The sequence below is a fragment of the Dromiciops gliroides genome, chromosome 2 (assembly GCF_019393635.1).
Source record: "Dromiciops gliroides isolate mDroGli1 chromosome 2, mDroGli1.pri, whole genome shotgun sequence".
NCBI lineage: Eukaryota > Metazoa > Chordata > Mammalia > Microbiotheria > Microbiotheriidae > Dromiciops > Dromiciops gliroides.
The window spans coordinates 354,485,029-354,505,243 of record NC_057862.1 but is presented as its reverse complement, the minus strand read 5'-3'; the positions used below and the strand labels follow the sequence as shown (position 1 = coordinate 354,505,243).

The following is a 20,215-nucleotide window of genomic DNA, read 5'->3' as shown; positions in this document are numbered from 1 at the left end:
TTGACTCTGAAGTAGGAACACAGGCCCTCTGACCTGGCCCCGCCCTGGGCAAGTTGTCACGAAGACGGAGCCGAGCCGAGCCCCGCCCCTCTCACCACCCCCTCCCCTTCCCTCCCCGAAGCAGGGCTTGCTCGGGCCGCCAGGGGGGAGCCGAGAGCTCATAGCTGCCGCAGCGGCCGAGAGAGGAGCTGGGAACTGGGAGCAGACACTGGGGAGGGAGAATCGAGAGACAAACAGAACCTGGGAGAGCACACGGAAGGCCGGGGACAAGCTGTCACCTCGGACTCGGACCGCGCTACGCTCCATGGCTCAGCCCTTCTGCCAGTCCGGAGACATCTGAGCGCCCCCCGCCCCCCTGCCTCGGCTCCGGCCCTTCCCGCAGAGACATCGCCGCCCCTCCATCCACCAACCACCGCCGCATCCCTCCCTTTCTCTCTCCATCCATCCATCCATCCGTCCACCCATCCATCCCCAGCCCGGTCAGCCGGGCCCAGGTGAGGCAGCCATGCGCCCGGAGAAGGGCTAGAGAAAAAGCTGCGGGGTGGGGGGAAGGTCGGGGGTTATGCCAGGGCTGCTGGGGAGCTGGAGACGGTTGGGGGGAGAAAAGGTGCCCTGGAGCTTGGGAGGAGGGAGAGCAGAGGGCTGCGGGATGGAGGGGGGGGAGGGAGAGAAGAGAGAGTCTGTTGTAAAAGGAAGGGATTTGGGGGGAGAGGAGGACCGAGTACTAGGGCTGGGGGTGGGGGTGAAGAATCATAGGTCACCCTGGGGCTGGGGGAGGGAGGGACACAGGGCTCTGGGCTGCAAGTGGAGATGAGGTCGGGGTATCTCGCGGTGTAAGGGAATTGGGGATGAGGAAAAGGTATTGGAGGAGACAGGGCCTGGGGTCTGGAGGTGGACGAGGAAGGGGAACAGGGCCTTAGGTCTGGGGGAGGGGTTTGAGCTCCCTGGGGGAGGTGGAGAGGAGGGAGCATAGGGTACTGGGGCTTTGGGGAAAAGTGGGGAATAGGAGAAAGCTTGAAATGCATCTCCGTAGAAGCGAAGCGTGCAGCCCCCAACCTCATTTCTCCTCTCTGATTTTCTAACCCCCCACTTCATGGCATGGGTGCGTGTGTGCCTGCGCGTGTGACTTCGTGTGTCCCTATGTGACTGAGCATGCGTCAGTGCACGTCTGTGGGTCAATGTGTGTGGCCCCCCAGTCGGTGCCGTGGTTCTGACTCCACTAAAGCCCCCATAAAGAAATCCTCAGCCCCTCCCGATTTCTTGGGCTTCAAGGACATTGGGACTTTGGCCCACTGTGAATAGGAAGGGTTAGGGGCCTCCCCCAGGGAACTGGATTGAGGAAAGTAGGGGCCTCAGAGAGGAGGCATTGTGAAGGGAGGCATAGGGGAAAGGGAAGGGCTTCCCCTTCCCCACTTTTGGGATTTCCCCCAGGATACCTCACTCTGAGGTCAACAGGTCATCTGTGTCCTGCCCCACAGATTCCAGCAAGATGGACATGTTCATGAAGGGCCTGTCCATGGCCAAGGAGGGCGTGGTAGCTGCTGCAGAGAAGACCAAACAGGGGGTCACAGAGGCTGCAGAAAAGACCAAGGAGGGTGTTCTCTACGTCGGTGAGAACTGTCCCCCTGAACCCAGGCAGACCTGGTCTGACTTAGGCAGACTAGCCAGGCTTTACCCAGGACACCATCTCAGTGGAGCAGCAGGGGTTGGAGTATGGAAGTCATGGGTGGAGGATGGGTCAGTGAGAGGGGTAGAGAGGGAGTGAGATGAAGAGTAAAGAGGGAGTGAACAGGAGTAAGTGGCTTAACGGTGAGAGAGCAGAACAATGAGTCAACAGAAGGAATCACTATGGGAGGGATCAGGGTTCAGGTGTTGGAGCAGTCAAAGGTGGTGTGGAGTCATGGGATGAGCTCTGGACATGGAGACAGAACAATTTAGCCGTGTGCCTTTAAATTGCATCCTAGGACTTTCAGGAATTGTCTCTGAGCTTCATTTTCCTTTTCTTTAAAAGAGAAATAATAATATGTGCATTACTTACCTCACTGAGGTGTTGTAGGGAGTATTTTATAAACCTTTTAGAAATGTGCCTCATCATTATTATGATGATGGACTAATGGGGGGTAAGCAGGGGTCAGTAGGGATTCAGTGGGTGACACTGTGTATCTCCTGGTTACTTCTCCATCTACCCCTTCATGCTGCCCTCTAGTTATTGAGGAATCTCCTCATTTCTCCTCATCATCATACTCCTTAGTCAGCATGGTATTGGTACCAGATCTAAGGGTCTGAAAAGATTCCTAGACTTAAGAGAAACTGAGAGGAATCTCTAAGGGGGGAGAGGGGAGTGCAATGAAAAGTGTGTGTCAGCCAAGAGAACAGGGGTCTGGGAAGCTTGGACTTAGAGAAGCTGGGTCTGAAGCTTAACTCTTCCATCTTGTAGCTCTGTGACCTTGAGCGGGTCACTTTCCTTCTCTGTGCCTCAGTTCCTCATTTGTAAAATGAAGGAATTGTATTAGAAAATCTTTAAGGTCCCTTATAAGTTGAATTCAGTGAATCTAAAGTGCTGCTCTCAGAGCCTAGCACTGTGCCTGGCAAATAACAGGCACTTTCTAAATGCATGTTGATTCATGCCTGGGTGAGCAACGTTCCCCCTATCATTTCTCTTCCACCCCTTAGGCTAAGGGCCAGGCTTGCCTAGAACCTCCTTTGTTTTTTCTTCACCTGCTCAGTGCCCAGCTCCCCATCCCCTTTGTTGTCTAATGAAAACTACTGTCCTTCATGGTTCTCTGTCAGATTGGGGTACGACCCACATATTTCTTGTCTATTCATTATGTATCTTTCCCTCAGATCCTCTTTAAAGGCTGGTTTTCTAGCCTCTCTACAATTTAACATCACCTTTGTTTTTGTCTTGTTCCTGCCTGCTCTTATCTCTTTCTAACTCTCCCTGAGGTACTCTTTGCTCATCTCTCTTGGCTTAAGGAGCCCTGGACCATCCTATTCCTTTGATAAGATCTCCTTTTCAAGAGCTACAGTGTAGAGGTTCCTGTTAACAAATGCCCCTTAAACCTCCAAAATACTTAACTCACTAGTGATGCCCACAGCCTCAGGTCTGTTTCTCTTTTGTAGGAGGGGAAATTTTACCATAGAACAGAATCAGTGGGATGAGGGCTCTTGGGAGCTGTTGGTGGCTAGAAAGACCTGCTTCTCTACCTCAGGACCACCAGGTGACAGCAGCAGGGAGAACAAGGACAAGACTGGCCTTATCAGGGGCTGTGGCTGCCTGTGCCTAGTCTGTCCAGCTGCCCTCTCCTGAAGAAAGGCCCACCTGGCTTCCCTTGGCATCCAAGGCCTGCCCTGATCTTGAGGAAGCTCTCCCAGGTCCAACTCAAGAACCCCAGACTCCTCTCTTTCCTCTTCCTCTCCTCTTTCCCCTCTCTCTTTCTTTCATCTCTTTCCTCTTTTTCCTCTCTCTTTCCTCTTCCTCTCCTCCCTCTCTTTCCTCTCTCTTTCCTTTTCCTCTTTCCTCTCCCTCTCCTTTCTCTCTCTCCTCTCTCTTACTTCTCTTCTCTTCTCTTCTCTTCTCTTCTCTTCTCTTCTCTTCTCTTCTCTTCTCTTCTCTTCTCTTCTCTTCTCTTCTCTTCTCTTCTCTTCTCTTCTCTTCTCTTCTCTTCTCTTCTCTTCTCTTCTCTTCTCTTCTCTTCTCTTCTCTTCCCTTCCCTTCCCTTCCCTTCCCTCCCCTCCCCTCCCCTCCCCTTCCCTTTCCTTCCCTTCTTTCCTCCTCTCCCTCCTCTCTTCCCCTCTCTCCTCTCTTTCTTCTCCCTCTTCTCTCTCTCTCTTTCCTCTCCCTTTCCTTTCCTTCTCCCTCTCCTCTCCTCTCCTCTCCTCTCCTCTCCTCTCCTCTCCTCTCCTCTCCTCTCCTCTCCTCTCCTCTCCTCTCCTCTCCTCTCCTCTCCTCTCCTCTCCTCTCCTCTCCTCTCCTCTCCTCTCTTCTCCTCTCCTCTCCTCTCTTCTCCTCTTCTCTCTTCTCTTCTCCCTCCCTCCCTCCCTCTCCCTTTCCTTCTCCCTCTCCCTCACTCCCTCTTTCCTCTCTCTCTTTTCTCTTTCTCTCTCTCTCTCTCTCACACACACACCTGAAGGGGAGGATTCCCTAGCTTGGGCAGATTTGGGATTTGGAGCCAGATTGGTCTGATGGGTGGGTTAATTACTAGTTGAATTCTCTGTACCCCTCCCCTAATCATAAAATGCCATAGAGACTTTGGAAATCAAATAATTTGAGCCCTTTATGGTACAAAGGGACAAAAAGAGGCCAGAGAAAGGAAATGACTCTAAGGTACTGGACTTGAACTCAGGTCTTCTTATTCTAGGGCCAGTTTGCTCTTTTCATTCTATTGAACTAGAGGGCACTCTCTGACCCCAGACCTTTCTCTTTCTCCAGGAAACAAGACCCGGGAGGGTGTGGTACAAGGCGTCACATCAGGTACCAGCCCCCTCCTCCCTTCTGCCCTTGCCCCAGGTGTTGCCCTGGGAAGCCTGGGATGTACCCTACGATAGCATGCTATCCTGGGAGGCGGGAGGGATAGTAACTCAGTCTTGTGGGAGAGAATGGGCAGGGTCAGCTGTCTGAGTGGGAGCGGGGAGGGGCCTGCTCTCCCAGTCCTGACCACACTGGGGTGATGCATTGATCCCCATCGGGCTACCTTGCAGTGGCCGAGAAGACCAAGGAGCAAGCATCCCAGCTAGGAGGCGCGGTGTTCTCCGGGGCTGGGAACATCGCGGCTGCCACGGGCCTGGTGAAGAAAGAGGAGTTCCCCACCGACCTGAAGGTGAGCGCCCCCTGCAGGTGGGCCCAGGATCTGCGAGGGATTTGGGAGAACCAGGCCCCGCCCGGCCCTGTCAGCCCCACCCCACTTCAGACACACCCTGGCAGCATCTAGTGGCCTCTGCGTTTGCATGAGAGCATGTCTGTACTGTTGCATGTTTGTATGCAAGGGTGGCATCTCCATATCAGTGTGACTTGTGTTTGCACATCAGTGTTTGCACAGATGCGACCTTAGGTGAGTAGAGTCAAGCTCTAATCCCATGAGTCTCTTATGCTATCTGCAAATAGTGTACAAATCACACATAATTGGTGAAAATATTATTCACTAGTCTAGTGCATGTGCTATATGTGTGCATGATCCTTGGGTACCCCTCTGTGCATTCCACAGGTGTCCCCTCGGGTGTATGTAGGTACCCTTAAAAACACAAGCAAGCTACACATGGCTACAATTGCCCTGTGTCCATAAAATGTGTCACCCAGGTATATAAAGCAGAGACATATTAAAGCCTTCAGGCATGCTTGCTATACGTGTGACTACATACGGGCCTATGTGTCATAGGTATTAGTCCTGTCCGGTCAGGTTACATTATGTACCCCATGATATCTGTGCATCTTCATGCAATTGAACCACATATGTGCCCTGTGGGGGAGCAGTGGTCAGCAGACACACTTTTGTCTGTTGGTATTTGCCTGGGTCTGGGTGGCAGCTGGGAAGGGGGAGGGGGGAGAGTCTTGGATCTCACCATTCAGCGGCTGCCTCCCAGCTTATCCCAGAATAGCAGCAGCTGAAGGAACCAGGCCACAGGGGGGTGGGGGGGGGAGTAGTGCAAAGTAGGGGGCTCATGGCAGGGCAGATCGAGGGACAGTCTCTAGGAAGAGATGCCCCCAACCTCCACAGCCATGCCTTTTCTCCCCTTTGCCAGTTTGAGGTAGGAGAGGGAGGGTTGTATAAGGGAAGAAGTAGGAGAAATACCCAGTCTGGTCCTTGTTTTTCTTACATTTCCTACCCTCCTTCCTGGGGTCAGTGTAGCTGTCTTGAGAGGGTACTGAAGCCCCTTCCTCTGTTCCCCTGTTTCTTCTTCTAGCCAGAAGAAGTGGGCCAGGAGGTTGGGGAAGAGCCAATGGCTGAGCCACTGCTGGATACTGAAGGAGAGAATTATGAAGAGCCCCCCCAGGTAAGCTCAGCACTAGAAGTAGGCATTGAAGTCTATCCGGGAGAATGGGATTCTCAGGGACCAGCTTCCCAGACTCAGAACTCCTTCTCTTGCCCTATCCTTGGAAGCCTAGGCTAAAGAGGAGAGTGGAGTTCCTGGCAGCATGGAGGCCCCCACAGTTCTCTCTCCTCCTCCAGGAAAGGACATGGGGGATGTGGGACCCTCCTGCCTCCAATTGGTGCCTCGGCTTTCTGCTTATGGGGAGAATCGCAGAAAGTCAGGCCTGGAAGGGACTGAAGAACACAGAACACAAGATGCTAGAGTGAAAAGGGACTTTAGATGGCATCTAGTCCAGTGGTTCTTAACCTAGGGTTGGTGGGACTTTAAAAACAATTTGATGATTGTATGTCAGTATACTTGTTTTCCTTGGCAATTCTATAGATGTAATTCTAGGCATTTACAAACCTTATTCTGAGAAGGGGTTCCTGGGCTTCACCAGATTGCCAAAGACATAAAATTAAGAACCCCGATCTAGTTTGAGCTCCTTCATTTACAGAAGAGAATAATAAAAGCCCTGGGAGGGCTTGGCCAAGGTCTCCAAAAGCTAGTGGCAGTGCTAAGACCAAAGACTCAGCTTTTGTGAGTCAGGAGGGAGGTTTCCTGGGGGAGAGAAGTCCTGAACAGGGGAAAAGGAAGGGAATCTTCCAGTGTTATGGCTCTTGGTCTAAAATCTGTTTTGCTTCTTTTCCATCTCTTTCCCCACCCCAACTTCCCCCACAGGAGGAGTACCAGGAATATGAACCAGAAGCATAATGGGCCGGGCTCTGGCCCTCCCACCAGCAGCACAATAACCGACTCCCGACCCCCAGAGCCAGGGCTAATCCCTACTTCCATTCCCTTCAACAAAAGACCTTCCTGACCCAAGCTCCTCTCCCCTTCCCTGAAGTCTGTGTTTGGTGTCTGTCCCTCCCTCCCTCCTGGGGGCAGCGGGCAGGGTGGAGAGCCTGGAAGCCTCCCAGTTCTCCTTCCCCAGCCACCCCCTCTCCCAAGGTGGGATACAGCATGGCCCTTTTGTTTTTAAACAAAGTTAGGCAAACTCAATCCTGGCCTAGGCTAAGACTGAGGTACTTCCTGCCTGGCTTGGGGCTCCTTGGGTGAGCCTGGGTCCTCTAGACTTCCTCCCTATAATTGGGTCCCTGGGGCTCCCCAGAGTAGCCTAGACCCCCTCCAGGACCTAAGAACTTGTGTTTTGAACCCAAAGCAGGAGCCAGGCCATGGATTTCCATCCCCTACCTCCAGTTCCTCAGTCCCCTGCCCTCCCTTTGAAAATTTCACTGGAGTCACCCCCAACCTGACCCGGCCTGGGCGGTGTGTGTTGTGACTGTGGCATGGAGACACCCTTCCCCTCCTGTGTGTGTGTCATGGGGCTGCCCCCATCCCGGGACTCCCCAGTGTGTCCATAAATAAAGCCAATTGTCTGTACCTATCCTGTGCTGGCCTCAGCCCCTTCCAGAACACTTGCAGCCCCACTCTGGTCAAGCCTGGGCTCTTGGCTCCTGACCTGGATCCCTGAACAGAACTCTGGGACCTGATCTTGGTCCTGGTGCTAGTCCCGGGCCCTTGTTTGTGACCAGTTTTGGCCTGGTTAACTTGTTCCTGGTCCTGATCCTTGTTCCTTGGACCCTGGACCCAAATGCAATATCTATCTATTGAGACCTAAGACACAACTCTGGGAGACTTCCTTTCTATGCTGAAACTGTTTCTTTCACCTGTTCCCTAGAAATGGAATCCCCCCCCCCTCCCCCCGAACCTGCTATGCCTAGCTTTGTCTCCTCTCTCCTTTTTGAAGCTCTCACCTCCCCCTTCCTCCCTCTCAAGTCCTGCTATGTCAAGGGTCAGTGAAGCTTGTCATCCCAGGGTTAGTTCCTATGATTCTGGGGGATTCTTAGCTCTTTCTCAATTTCTATCGTGCCTGGTCAGAGCAAGGTTTTAGGAGATCAAGACACTCCTGCCCCGCCTCCCATCCGACTTCAGGCAGATGACCTATTTTTCTATGTGCCAGGCCCCACCAAAAACTGGATTGGAGGGACCATGGAGGGCATCATGCTGGGATGGTAGGAGGGGGTTTGGTGGGGAGGCATGCGCTGTTCTAAGATTCCAGATGCCACCTGCTGGTGAGCAGCGCTTAGGGCCTGCTGGGAACCGCAGCTGGGTGGCCGGGAACCCACGCCGCCCCTTCCCTCCTCTTCAGAAGATCTCAGAGTCATTATCCAAGCGTCTGAGTCCAAGGCCCTACATCCTCCATCTCCGCTTCCGCTGGTCGGCTCTGATAAAACGGGAGAGGCTGACACCCCCGGAAGAGATGAGGCAGCCCTCCCGAGAGGGGCTATGGGAGGTTGGGGAGTGGGAGGGACGCTGGCGGGAGCTTGCTACATTGGCGGCGCGTACAGACGCAGAGTGCACCTCCACCCCCGGTACACACAGACACCCTCCTCCCCCCATATTCACACATAGACACACAACACCCCCCCCCATTCCTGCACGAGCACACCACCCACCCACACACACTCGCAAGCTCCCCTCCACAAAAAACACTGTACGCTTTCGCCCCCACTGCACAACAGATTTGCTGCCCGCCTATATTCACACACAGACCCCCACACAACACAATTCGTGCACGACTGCACGTCCCCATCCCCCTCCAACTCCTCCAACACACAGAGACGGACATTGACTTATGCATCCAACCTCCCTGACCCCTCCCCCCATTCACACACTGGGACACAAGAGCCACCCCCTCCATGCACACATGACCGCTCATCTCTCGGAAACACGAGAACGCAGACCTAGACATGCCGCGCACTGGCACAGACATACAAACGCACACCCCGCCCCCACACTCATGCTCTGTCCACAGATGCTGTGAAACCCCGCCCTGCTCGAATGCAGTTGTCTTGGTAACCGAGGCAGGAGCGGGGGTGGGTACCCCTCTACCTTCTCTGAAGCTCCCTCGAGTGCGGGCACACACACACACACACACACACACACACACACACACACACACACACACACACCTGGACTTGGGTTCTGAGCTGAGGATGGGGACAGGGAGCAGAAGAATAGAGCAGACACCTCATCCCTTGAGACCCCCGTGAAAAAGCCCACCCGGACCTGGCACTCAGAGTGGGAGAAGGAACTGTCCCCATAGCATACTCTTCTGGCCTCACAGTGCCTGCAGGCAACTGGATGCCTATGGGAGCTTTAAGACCAATATTCACAGAGTGGACTTTGGCATAGTCAAGAAGGATATGGGCAGAATTTCAGGTACTTCCTGCCATACATACCCCATTGCAAAGGTGAAATGTCTCAACGTCCAAGAGGAAGTGTTTCTATATGGGTGTGCTGATGGAAGCTAGTCCCTTGCATGGAAGCTCAGGGTCTGACTCCCTCCCACACACATAAACAATCTCATTTCCCAAATAAAGAAACTAAGTCTCTGAGGGTAGTAACTTTCACATAAGCTTGTCACACAAGCTTCTTGAGGGCAGGGACTGTTTTATTTTTGTCTTCCTATACTCACCTTCTACCACATTGCCTGGCACAGATTAGGTGCTTAATAAATGTTTGTTAATGGATTGATCTGGGCGTCTACTTTGGTCTCCTGATTTCTAGCACTCTTTCTACTATACCTTAATGTTTTATTCCCTTGATTAATGAACCTATTAGCCCTATGATTGCTACATTCAAGTAGGAGTATTTATATAATGCCTATTATATCACCAGGAACTCTGAGTTGTCTGCTCTGAGAGTTATTTGTTCATTTAAAAAATAACAGTTCACACTTATAAGGCATTTTACTGATGCCAAAGTGCCTTCATCATACCAACACTATAAGTATCATAAGTATTATTATTATTATCATTCCATTTTACAAAGTGGAAACCAAGGCTTACAGAAGTTAATTCATTTGCCCAAGCTCATACAACTACTTCCTGTCAGAGCTAAGACTTGAGCCCAAATCTCTAGGCCCATAGGATTTGGCTTTGGAAGGGATGGTTTTAGCTCTCTTGCAGCTCAGAACTCCCAAGCTCAAGTGATTCACCAACCTCAGCCTCTCGAGCAGCAGAGATGACAGACATTCAGTCAACCAGCCACCCCTGCTCTTTTCCTAGATTCTCACCCATATTTCACTTCCTTTTTATGAACCCTGGCCACAGTTCTTCCCTGGCCCTCTTCTCTGCTTATGCCCTTTCTTTGTGATGTCACCCACTCTGCATGGGCTCAGTTATCATATCTAAGCAGATGACTCCCAGATTTATATACCCAGATTCAGTCTCTCTCACCAGTTCCGGTATCATATCATCAACTAAGTCTTGGACCCTTCAGACTGGATGTCTCATAGGCATCTCACACTTAAAATAATCCAAAATAGAATTCATTCTCTTTTCCTCAAAACCCAACATTCTTGTTAAATTCCTTGTTTCTTTCAAAAGCATTACCATCTTTCTAGTTACCTAGTTTCACAGCCTCAAGTTATTTTTGATTCTCCTCAGTCCTCACCCTCCATATCCAACCAGTTGCCAACTCTCTGTTCTACCTATAGAACATTTTTCAAATACATCCCCTTCTCTGTACTTACATAGCCACCACTGAACTCAAGCTCTCATCACCTCTTGCCTAGACTATTACAATAGCATCATAATTGGCTTGGCTGCCTCCAGGGTATCTCTCTCCAATCCAGTCTCCATCTAGCTGGTAAATTAATATTCCCAAAGCATAGATTTGACCATGTTCCCTACTCAACATACTACAATGATTCCCTGTTGTCTCTGCAACAAAATACATACTCCTGTCTTTGGGGAAAGAGAATAAACATGTATATAGTACCTACTACGTGCCAGGCACTATGCTAAACACTTTGTGCAAATGTTATTTCATTTGAAAAAAAAGAAGGAAAGCAGATATCTGGGAATAAAAAGGTGGGGGCAGCTAGGTGGTGCAGTGGATAAAGCACTGGCCCTGGATTCAGGAGGACCTGAGTTCAAATCTGGCCTCAGCCACTTGACACTAGCTGTGTGACCCTGAGCAAGTCACTTAACCCTCATTGCCGCCCCCCCACCCCCGCAAATTGTTATTTCATTTGATCCTCACAACAACCCTGTAAGATACGTATTACTATTATCTCCATTTTACAATTGAGGAAATTGAGACAAAAAGAGGTTAATCATTTGAGCAGGATCACACAGCTAGTAAGTGTCTGAGGTTGAATCTATTTATTTAATTAATTTTTATTTTCCAGTTACATATTATATATAAGGATAGTTTTCAACATTTGTTTTCTTTTGTTTTTGTTTTTGTTTTTGTTTTGCAGGGCAATGGGGGTTAAGTGATTTGCCCAGGGTCACACAGCTAGTAAGTGTCAAGTGTCTGAGGTCGGATTTGAACTCGGGTCCTCCTGAATCCAGTGCTTTATCCACTGCGCCACTCGGGTCCTCCTGAATCCAGGTCCTCCTGAATCCAGTGCTTTATCCACTGCGCCACCTAGCCGCCCCTCAACATTTGTTTTCACTGGATTTTTAGTTCCAATTTTTTTCCCTCTCTCCCCCTCCCTCCTTCCTCCCCAAGATGGAAAGCAGTCTGATATAGGTTGTATATGTACAATCACATTAAACATATTTCTACATTAGTCATCTTGTGAAAGAAGAATCAGAGCACAAGGAAAAAACCTCAAAAAAGAAGAAAAAAACAAAAGTAGAAACAGTATGGTTCAATCTGCATTCCTAATTCACAGTTCTTTTTTCTGGATGTTGAAAACATTTTCTATCACGAGTTCTTTGAAACTGTTTTGGATCTTTGCACTGCTGAGAAGAGCCAAGTCTGTCCCTATTGTTCATCACACAATGTTGCTGTTACTGTGTACAATGTTCTCCTGGTTCTGCTCCTCTCAGTCAGCATCAGTTCATGTAAGTCCTTCCAGGTTTCTCTGAACTCCTCCTGCTCATCGTTTCTTACAGCACAATAGTATTCCATTACATTCATATACCACAACTTGTTTAGCCATTCTCCAATTGATGGGCATTCCCTTGATTTCCAATTCTTTGCCACCACAAAGAGAGCTGCTATAAATATTTTTGTACATGTGGGTCTTTTTCCCTTTTCTCTGGTCTCTTTGGGATACAGACCTAGCAGTGGTACCACTGGATCAAAGAGTATGAACAGTGCCATAGCCCTTTGGGCATAGTTCCAAATTGCTCTCCAGAATGGTTGGATCAGTTCACAGCTCCACCAACAATGTATTAGTGTTCCAATTTTTCCACAGCTTCTCCAACATTTATTATTTTCCTTTTTTGTCATATTAGCCATTCTGATAGGTGTGAGGTGGTATGAGGTCAAATTTAAACTCAGATCTTCTTGACTCCAGGTCCAGAGTTCTATCCATTGCACCACTAGTTGCCTTTAGACACATTTACAATTTGGGTCCAACCTATCTTTCCAAGGTGATTACACATTTACTCCTCACAGCACTGCACATTTCAGCCAATATTGTTGTTCGGTCATTTTTAGTCATGTCCAACTCTTTGTGATCACACTTGGGGTTTTCTTGGCAAAGATACTGGCGTGGTTTGACATTTCTTTCTTCAGCTTATTCTACAGATGAGGAAACTGAGGTAAACAAGGTTAAATGATTTGCCCCAAATCACATAGCTAGTAGGTGTCTGAGACAAGCTGTCCCCCATGTATACCTGCCATGTTCTCCCTCCTTTCCTTTGACTCTTAAAATCCTTATCCTTAATCAAAACTCAGCTCAGCTACAAAGACTTTCCTCATACACCCATGTTTTTAGTGGAATCCTCACCAATTACCTGGTATATATCATGTATTTATCCATATGTGTTCATATTGGTTTCCTCCAAAAAGATGTAAGTCCCTTGAGGGGAAGGGATATTTCATTTTTGTCTTTGTTCCCAATGCCTAGCCCAGTGACCCACATGTGGTAGGCATTTAATAAATGTTCATTGAATGAGTGAGTGAATGAGTGAATCTGAATCTTCCAATCAAATGAAAAGGTTTTGGAATTTGGATCTGTCTGTGGCAGAAGTTAGAGTCTCAGTTCGAGGTTGAGGTTAGGTTTAAGGGTTCTTTGTTTGGAGCTAACTTAGCTCACCACATCTTATTTCAGTTCCTTTGGCCCTGTCTTAGTCTCACTTATTGGGCTATCTGGGCTATGTGCATACTTGGGGCAGGGTGATGTTGAGGAAGATTTTTTTTTTTAAAGCGTAAAGAGGGAGGCAGCTAGGTGGCACAGTGGATAAAGCACTGGCCCTGGATTCAGGAGGACCCAAGTTCAAATCCGACCTCAGACACTTGACACTTGCTAGCTGTTTGACCCTGGGCAAGTCACTTAACCCCCATTGCCCCACAAAAATCCAAAAACAGGCAGCTAGGTGGCGCAGTGGATAGAGCATTGGCCCTGGAATCAGGAGTACCTGAGTTCAAATCTGGCCTCAGATACTTAAAACTTACTAGCTGTGTGACTCTGGGCAAGTCACTTAACCCCAATTGCCTTACTAAACACAAAAAATAAAAAACAAAAACAAAAACAAAACAAAACGAAAAGGGTAAAGAGGTTCCTGTAGTGACAGGAGGCAGGTGGAGCTAATATAGGAAGGATCCCTATAGAAGTCAGGAGTCAGACATTTTGGAAGGTAGGAGTGACATGTATTTGGTAGCTGCCTTTCAGCATAAAGGCCTCCCAACAAATACAGGTGGGGAGGAGCACAAAGGTTAGTCCCAGCCTCTAGTAAGGATGATGTCAGTACCCTCAGCTTTCCAACCATCAACATCACATCTTCAACCCTGCTTGTTCTCATGAGGCATGTGCAAAAGCCTATAGGATTTAGAGCTAGAAAAGTCTTTAAAGGTTATCTATTTCAATTACCTCATTTTACAAAGGAGGAAACTGAGTTCCAAAGAGAAGTGACTTGGCTGGGGTCATAAATGGTAGTAAGTAGCAGATGGGATTCCAACCCACGTTTTTTGACTATAAAACTAGTACACAACACCAACTGCCTCTCAACCCTCCCCTGGGCTGGTTGGGTGAGGAATGAGAGAACTTACCCAGTCTCCAGTCCCCCACCCCCACCAATCAAGCTGCCCTGAGTCACCAACCCAACAAGAGCTGAAGGCTAGCCCAGAGACCAGCTGCAGCCGATCCGTAACCATGACTTTATTTTTGTTTTCTCCCTCCCTATTTATAGCTTCTTCCCCTCCCCAACTTTGCAGGAAGAAATCGTCTCCTACATCCCAGTTGCCTAGGAACAGGAGCTGGGCAAGTGGGGCTGGGTGAGGAGAGGGGGGAGTTTGTGCCTGGATCGAGCACGCATGCCATGCACATATACATTTTTACACACACTGGGACCAAGGGAGATAGAAGGAAGGATTTTCCTTCCTCTTCATCCAACCCCCTTGGAAGTCTACATCAGTGTCCTCAGGTCCCCAATTCCCAATTATTTCAGCCAGGGCTTTCTCCAGGTAAACTTAAACCTAAGCTGAAAGCAAAGTAAAAGAACAGGAAGTATGGTATACTTCCTGAGAAGAGTGTGGCTTTAATACACTGTTGGCAGAGATGTAAATTGGCAAAACATTGTGGAATTTGTTATACTTTTTAAAAAAAAAAGGTGGCTAGAATGCCCATATCTTTTGATCCAGAGATCTCATTCTTAACCCTATTTCTCAGGAGTGGGAGTTGAAGAGGGGTCAAAGACATAAAGAAAAGGCCCATATACACCAAAATATTCATAGCAGCACTTTTTGTGGTAGCCAAAAACTGGAAAAAAAGTAAGCATCCATCGACTGGGGAATGACTAAACAAAATGTGGTAGATGAATGCAAAGGAATAGTACCACGCTATAAGAAATAGTAAATATGAGAAATTCAGAGGAATATGGGAAGGCAATAAAGGGATGTAGAGAGAAATAAGCAGAACCAGAAAAACAATATTCACTGTGACAACGCAATGTTAAACAAACAAAAAAATGAAACAATACTGAAAGCTGTGTAATCACAGTGACCATGTTTGGCATCAGAAAAGAGATGAGAAATTGCACCTGCTACCCTCCATTGAAAGGTAGTGGAATTTCTTTATTTTTCTTGATGTTTTTTGTCTGTTTTCTTTCACAACATGACTGATATGGAAATGTTTTGCATGACTACACATGTATAACCTATATCAAAGTGTTTGCCTTCTCAAAGGGGAGGGAGGGGGTAGGAAGAGTACTTGGAACTGAAAGTTTTTTAAATGTTAAATGTTAAAATTTGTTTTTACATATAATTAGGAAAACATAAAATACTAAATAAAAGATAAAAAATAAAGTACTTCATTATATGGCCAAAAATAAAAGAAAGGTAGTAGAATATGGTCATGGATTATTGCATGTGCTTCCACATAATGTCACTACATTGGTTGGGTTTTTTTAAAACAATTTTTTTCTTTTAAAATCTTAGTATAAGGATAAACTTGCTAAATAGGCGATGGTGGAGGGAGATGTTTATAAATTAAGGTGATGTACAAGCAAAATATGTCATCCCCGCCCCCCATCCTCTAAAAATGAATTCTAGGGCTGGACTTGAAGATGGGAGAAATCTGGATTCAAATCCTGACTCTAAACATTATCAAATCATCTAACATCTCTGAGCTTCACTTTACTCTTTTGGTAAGATGGGGATAATAAAAGCACCTATGTCAAATAGTTGTGAGCATCAAATAAGATAATGAATGTCGTGAAGTGCTTTGTAAAACCTTAAAGCACTATGTAAGAATAAGCTCTAATTATATGTTATCCTACCCAAGGCTGACACCAGTTCATTGGATTACAGAACAACAAACTGGAAAGGCACCTTAGAAAACATCTAGTCCAAGCACCTTGTTGTTGTCATGTTGTTGTGTGTTTTTTTTAATTTTATTTATTTATTTTTTTTTTAGTGAGGCAATTGGGGTTAAGTGACTTGCCCAGGGTCACACAGCTAGTAAGTGTTAAGTGTCTGAGGCTGGATTTGAACTCAGGTCTTCCTGAATCCAGGGCCAGTGCTCTATCCACTGCGCCACCTAGCTGCCCCTGTTGTGTTTTTTTTTAAAAAGAAACTGAAGCTCAAGGGAGGGGAAATGGTATGACCAACGTCATACTGGTAGTGTCAAAGCCAGGACTTGAGTGGAGGTTTTCTCACTCCAAATCTAATGTTCTTTCCACTTTTCCATGGCATTAAATGGAACTAAAGAATGAGGAAAACTGGACACATCCAATAAGTCCAAGATATCCTATTTTGGTGTTTCAGTCATGTTTGTAAAGTGCTATGCCATGCAAATTCATCTAAACCTGTGCCTCTTCTAGGTGAATTAATGAGACCAATCATTCACTCCTCTGCTCAGCATTTATTTATTTACAAATTACCTCCTCCTCATCTCAAAATGGCTCTTTGGGGTGTACAAAGAACGATCACTGATGCGTTTACTTGATTCTCACAGCAACCTTTGGAGGGAATCAATACAAGGGGTGCTATCTCTTTTTGAGTGATTACCCACTGGGAAAAGAAACAAAGGTCATGAAGCTGTTCAGGGGCAGAATTAGGACCTAAATCTAGGTCATCTGACTCTCATTCCAAGGCACTTCCTTGTCCCTACTGTGTGCCCAGTCCTGAGAAAGAATTATAGGATGACATTTTTAGAACTGAACAGGACCTTGCAGGAATATTTAGTTCAAAATTAATTAATTAAAATTAAGAAATTTTATAAATGTGAAAATTGAGACTCAGAGAGAAGTAACTTGCCCTTTGTCAAGCAGATAAAGCACAGAGTAGAGATTTGAACCCAGGTCTTCTGATTCCAGGCTTCCAACAGCAAGCAGTTTTGAAGATTTTAATGGACAATTCCTCATAAATAGCAAAATGTAGATCTGAAATAGACCTTATAAATAATCTAATTCAACTACCTAGGTTGAGAGATTTACCTATTAAACGGAAGAGTCAGGATTTGAACCCAGGTCATCTGAATTCAAATTCCACATTCTTTGCACTGTACAATGCTTCTTCTCCTCTTAGGTAACTGATTTTATTCCAGAAGTGTGGTCAATATGGAGAGAAGACATTATGAGAAGTTCAGTGGAAAAGGGCTCCTTTCTCCACCTTCCAGGAGAGACCAGAGATCATAGAAAAGAAAACACTCTGGGGACATATTAGTTATCTTAACTATCTTCAAATATCTCAAGGACTCTTTTGTGGAAGAGAGATTAAACTTGTGCTATTTGACCCTTTAAGGCAAAAAGAAGCAATTAGGGGAAGTTGCAGGGAGGCAGAGTTTGGTTGCACAAAAGGGAAATGTTTATAACAACTACAGTTGTCCAAAAGCTAAATGGCCTCTCTCATAAGTTATTTTGCTTCCCAGCAATGAAGGTTGCTAAGCAAAATTTGATGACCCCCTGTGAGAAATACTGTGGAAGAGCAGTAAGCAGGGGTTTGGAATCCTCTAGTCCCTTCTAGCTCTGAGATGATAGAATTCTAACATTTGCTGGGGGCTGTCCATAGTGCTGAATTTGAGATTATTATTCCTTGAATTTCTGAAAGCAAATTGCCTACAACACATTCCCTTTCACAAGTATGATACCTCCCCCCAATCAGAATAATAGAATTTAGAGCTGAAAAGGACCATAGAGATTAGCAAGCCCAGTCCCTTAATTTTAAAGATAAGGAACCTCAGGTTAATAGAAGTAAAAATAACTTGCTCAATATCAAATAGATATTAAGTAGGAGAGCTGGGATTTGAATCCAGGTCTTTAAACCCCAAATCCAGGACTCTCAGGGCCTCCCACATAAATGAAAAAGTACCAAATTGTGATGTAGTACAAACAGCCCTAGATTTGGGGGACTGGATTCTTCCGTTTGCTATATCTCTGATCTGAGTCAAGTTTCTTCATCTTTTGGAGCCTCATTTTCCTAATTTCATGAATAGGGATGATAACATATACACCTTCAGCCTCACAGGGTTGCTGTGAGGAAAGAACTTTTTAAACCTTAAGGTGCCATAGAAATGGGAGCTATTATTATCTGGACACCAGCTGCTCCTCATCTGGGGAATTTTCTTCCTAGTGGCAACTCTGGGCATGTGCAATATGAGTAACTTGGTAGAGCCTCAGACCTTGTCCCCATAGTGCCTGCAGCCAGCTCTTCACTTCCCAGTTTTGCTCCCAGTTGGAACCCTGGTTTCCGATTCAGGGGAGATGTGTCTTTTCCACTCTGTTCCTCAGGAGAGTGGTACTCCCCTGTGGGGCCTCACACTCTGTGCTTATGTGCGGGGGCCCAGAGGGATTTAGAGGTCAGTGATGAAAAATGGTCTGACTAGTCTGTCTCTGAACTTGTGACTAAACTTCATGATCTGTGGCCCTTGCATACAATAAGAGAGAGATGCACCTAGGAGAGAAACAAAATGGAATGGGGACCCCTACCTTAGGACACTAAAATTCCATTCTCATTTGCTCTCTCTCTCTCTCTCTCTCTCTCTCTCTCTCTCTCTCTCTCTCTCTCTCTCACACACACACACACACACACAAACACACACACTTATGCATCACTTTACATAAATCTGTATTGATTTGCATGGGATTAGTGCCAAATGTGTAAAATAAAATCAGTTCCTTCCATTGTATACAGCCAAAATTCAGAGGCAAGGGCCCAAGACTGGGAATCAAGAGGCTTGTATTAAGTCCTGACTCTCCACTGACCCACTACATGAAGTGTAGAATGTAAGTTCCTTGAGAATGGGGACTTTTTTTCTTCTAATTTATTTTTATTTCCCCAAATGCCAAGTACAGTATCTTACAAATTTCAGGGCTTAATAAATGTTGCTTGGATTGGACTGAATTAAAAGGAACTTCTCTTCTCTGGGTCTTTGTCATGTCGTCTGTAAAAGACTAATATATTGGGGGCAGTTAGGTGGCCCAGTGGATAAAGCACTGGCCCTGGATTCAGGAGGACCTGAGTTCAAATCCAGCCTCAGACACTTGACACTAGCTGTGTGACCCTGGGCAAGTCACTTAACCCTCATTGCCCCACAAAAAAAGGCTAATATAGACACACAAACACATAGAGGCACCAAAGAGACACATAGGCATAAACAAGTTCATATAGAGACAGAGACAAAGGCACAGATGCACAAGCTCTTCCTTTGGGTTAACTATGAAATAAACAGCCTGTCAAACCACCAGCACCTCCGCTCCCACCCCCACCCCCATCACCACTGCCCTGTGGGGAGCTGTCTAAGCATCTGATCAGGAGTTATACTGGTTGGGGGTGGAGAGGAATTGGAAAAAAGCCCTTTTCCACTCAAACTTCTATTCCTACAGTAGTGCCTGAGCCTTGGGGAGCCCTTCTCAACCACCCATCTTCCTCTCTCTTACTTGTGTCTTTCTTCCCCTCCCCCCAACCAAGTTCTCTTCACTCTTGACAAGCCTCTGCCCCAGCAGCTGGAAGGAGGTGGAACCACTCTTTGGAGGAATCAAAGGTGGCCAGATTAGCAACTGCTTGGAGATATGATTCATGTGTGAGTCATAGCCTAAACTCACTCACCCAAGGCCTGGCCCACCCCATCCCACTCCATCCAGAGGCCAGTTTAGGGCTGCCTGCTAGGCTTCTCTTATGCTTGTGTGTCTCTATGTATGTTTGCCTGTGTATGTGAGTAGCCACAAGAGAATTAAGGAGCTGGCAGAGCTGGCAGTGCTTGTGTATATCTTATCCATTATCTTTGTCCTGCTTTCTATGGCACAAGATGCTCATCCTTCCAGTAGTTCTTTAATCATGCCTGTCTTTGTGGATGTCTCTTTCTGGGTCTGTGTATATTATGTTGTGCTTGTGTGTCTTTGTGTGTTCATTTACCTCCATGTGTCTCCATTTATAGATGTATATGTATGTAGATAGGCATAGATGTATATATTTGTATGTTTGTTTATCAGTGTGAATGAGTGTATGTATCTACTCATATATATCCTTGGTATGTATGTCTGTATGTAGGTATGCATATAAATATATGTGTGTGTATACACAAGTAAGAGAGAGGAAGATGGGTGGTTGAGAAGGGCTCCCCAAGGCATATATATCACAAATATACTAGTCTGTGCTTGTGTATTGGGCTGCACATGTCTATGTTTATCTGAATATATAGCCCATGTGCCTGTGTATCTTTGTGAATTTTTAAATGAAT

At 46.8% G+C, this 20,215-nt stretch overlaps 1 protein-coding gene across 1 annotated transcript; it reads left to right on the top strand.

The window, feature by feature from the left end:
* The first annotated feature begins 360 nt into the window (after positions 1–360).
* Positions 361–7,452, top strand: SNCB (synuclein beta). Its single transcript, XM_043988431.1, has 6 exons — positions 361–494; positions 1,479–1,610; positions 4,433–4,474; positions 4,702–4,820; positions 5,902–5,991; positions 6,751–7,452. The coding sequence occupies exons 2-6, from the start codon at positions 1,490–1,492 to the stop codon at positions 6,781–6,783; spliced, it is 405 nt and encodes a 134-aa protein (XP_043844366.1). The 5' UTR covers positions 361–494; positions 1,479–1,489; the 3' UTR covers positions 6,784–7,452.
* The last annotated feature ends 12,763 nt before the right edge of the window (positions 7,453–20,215 follow it).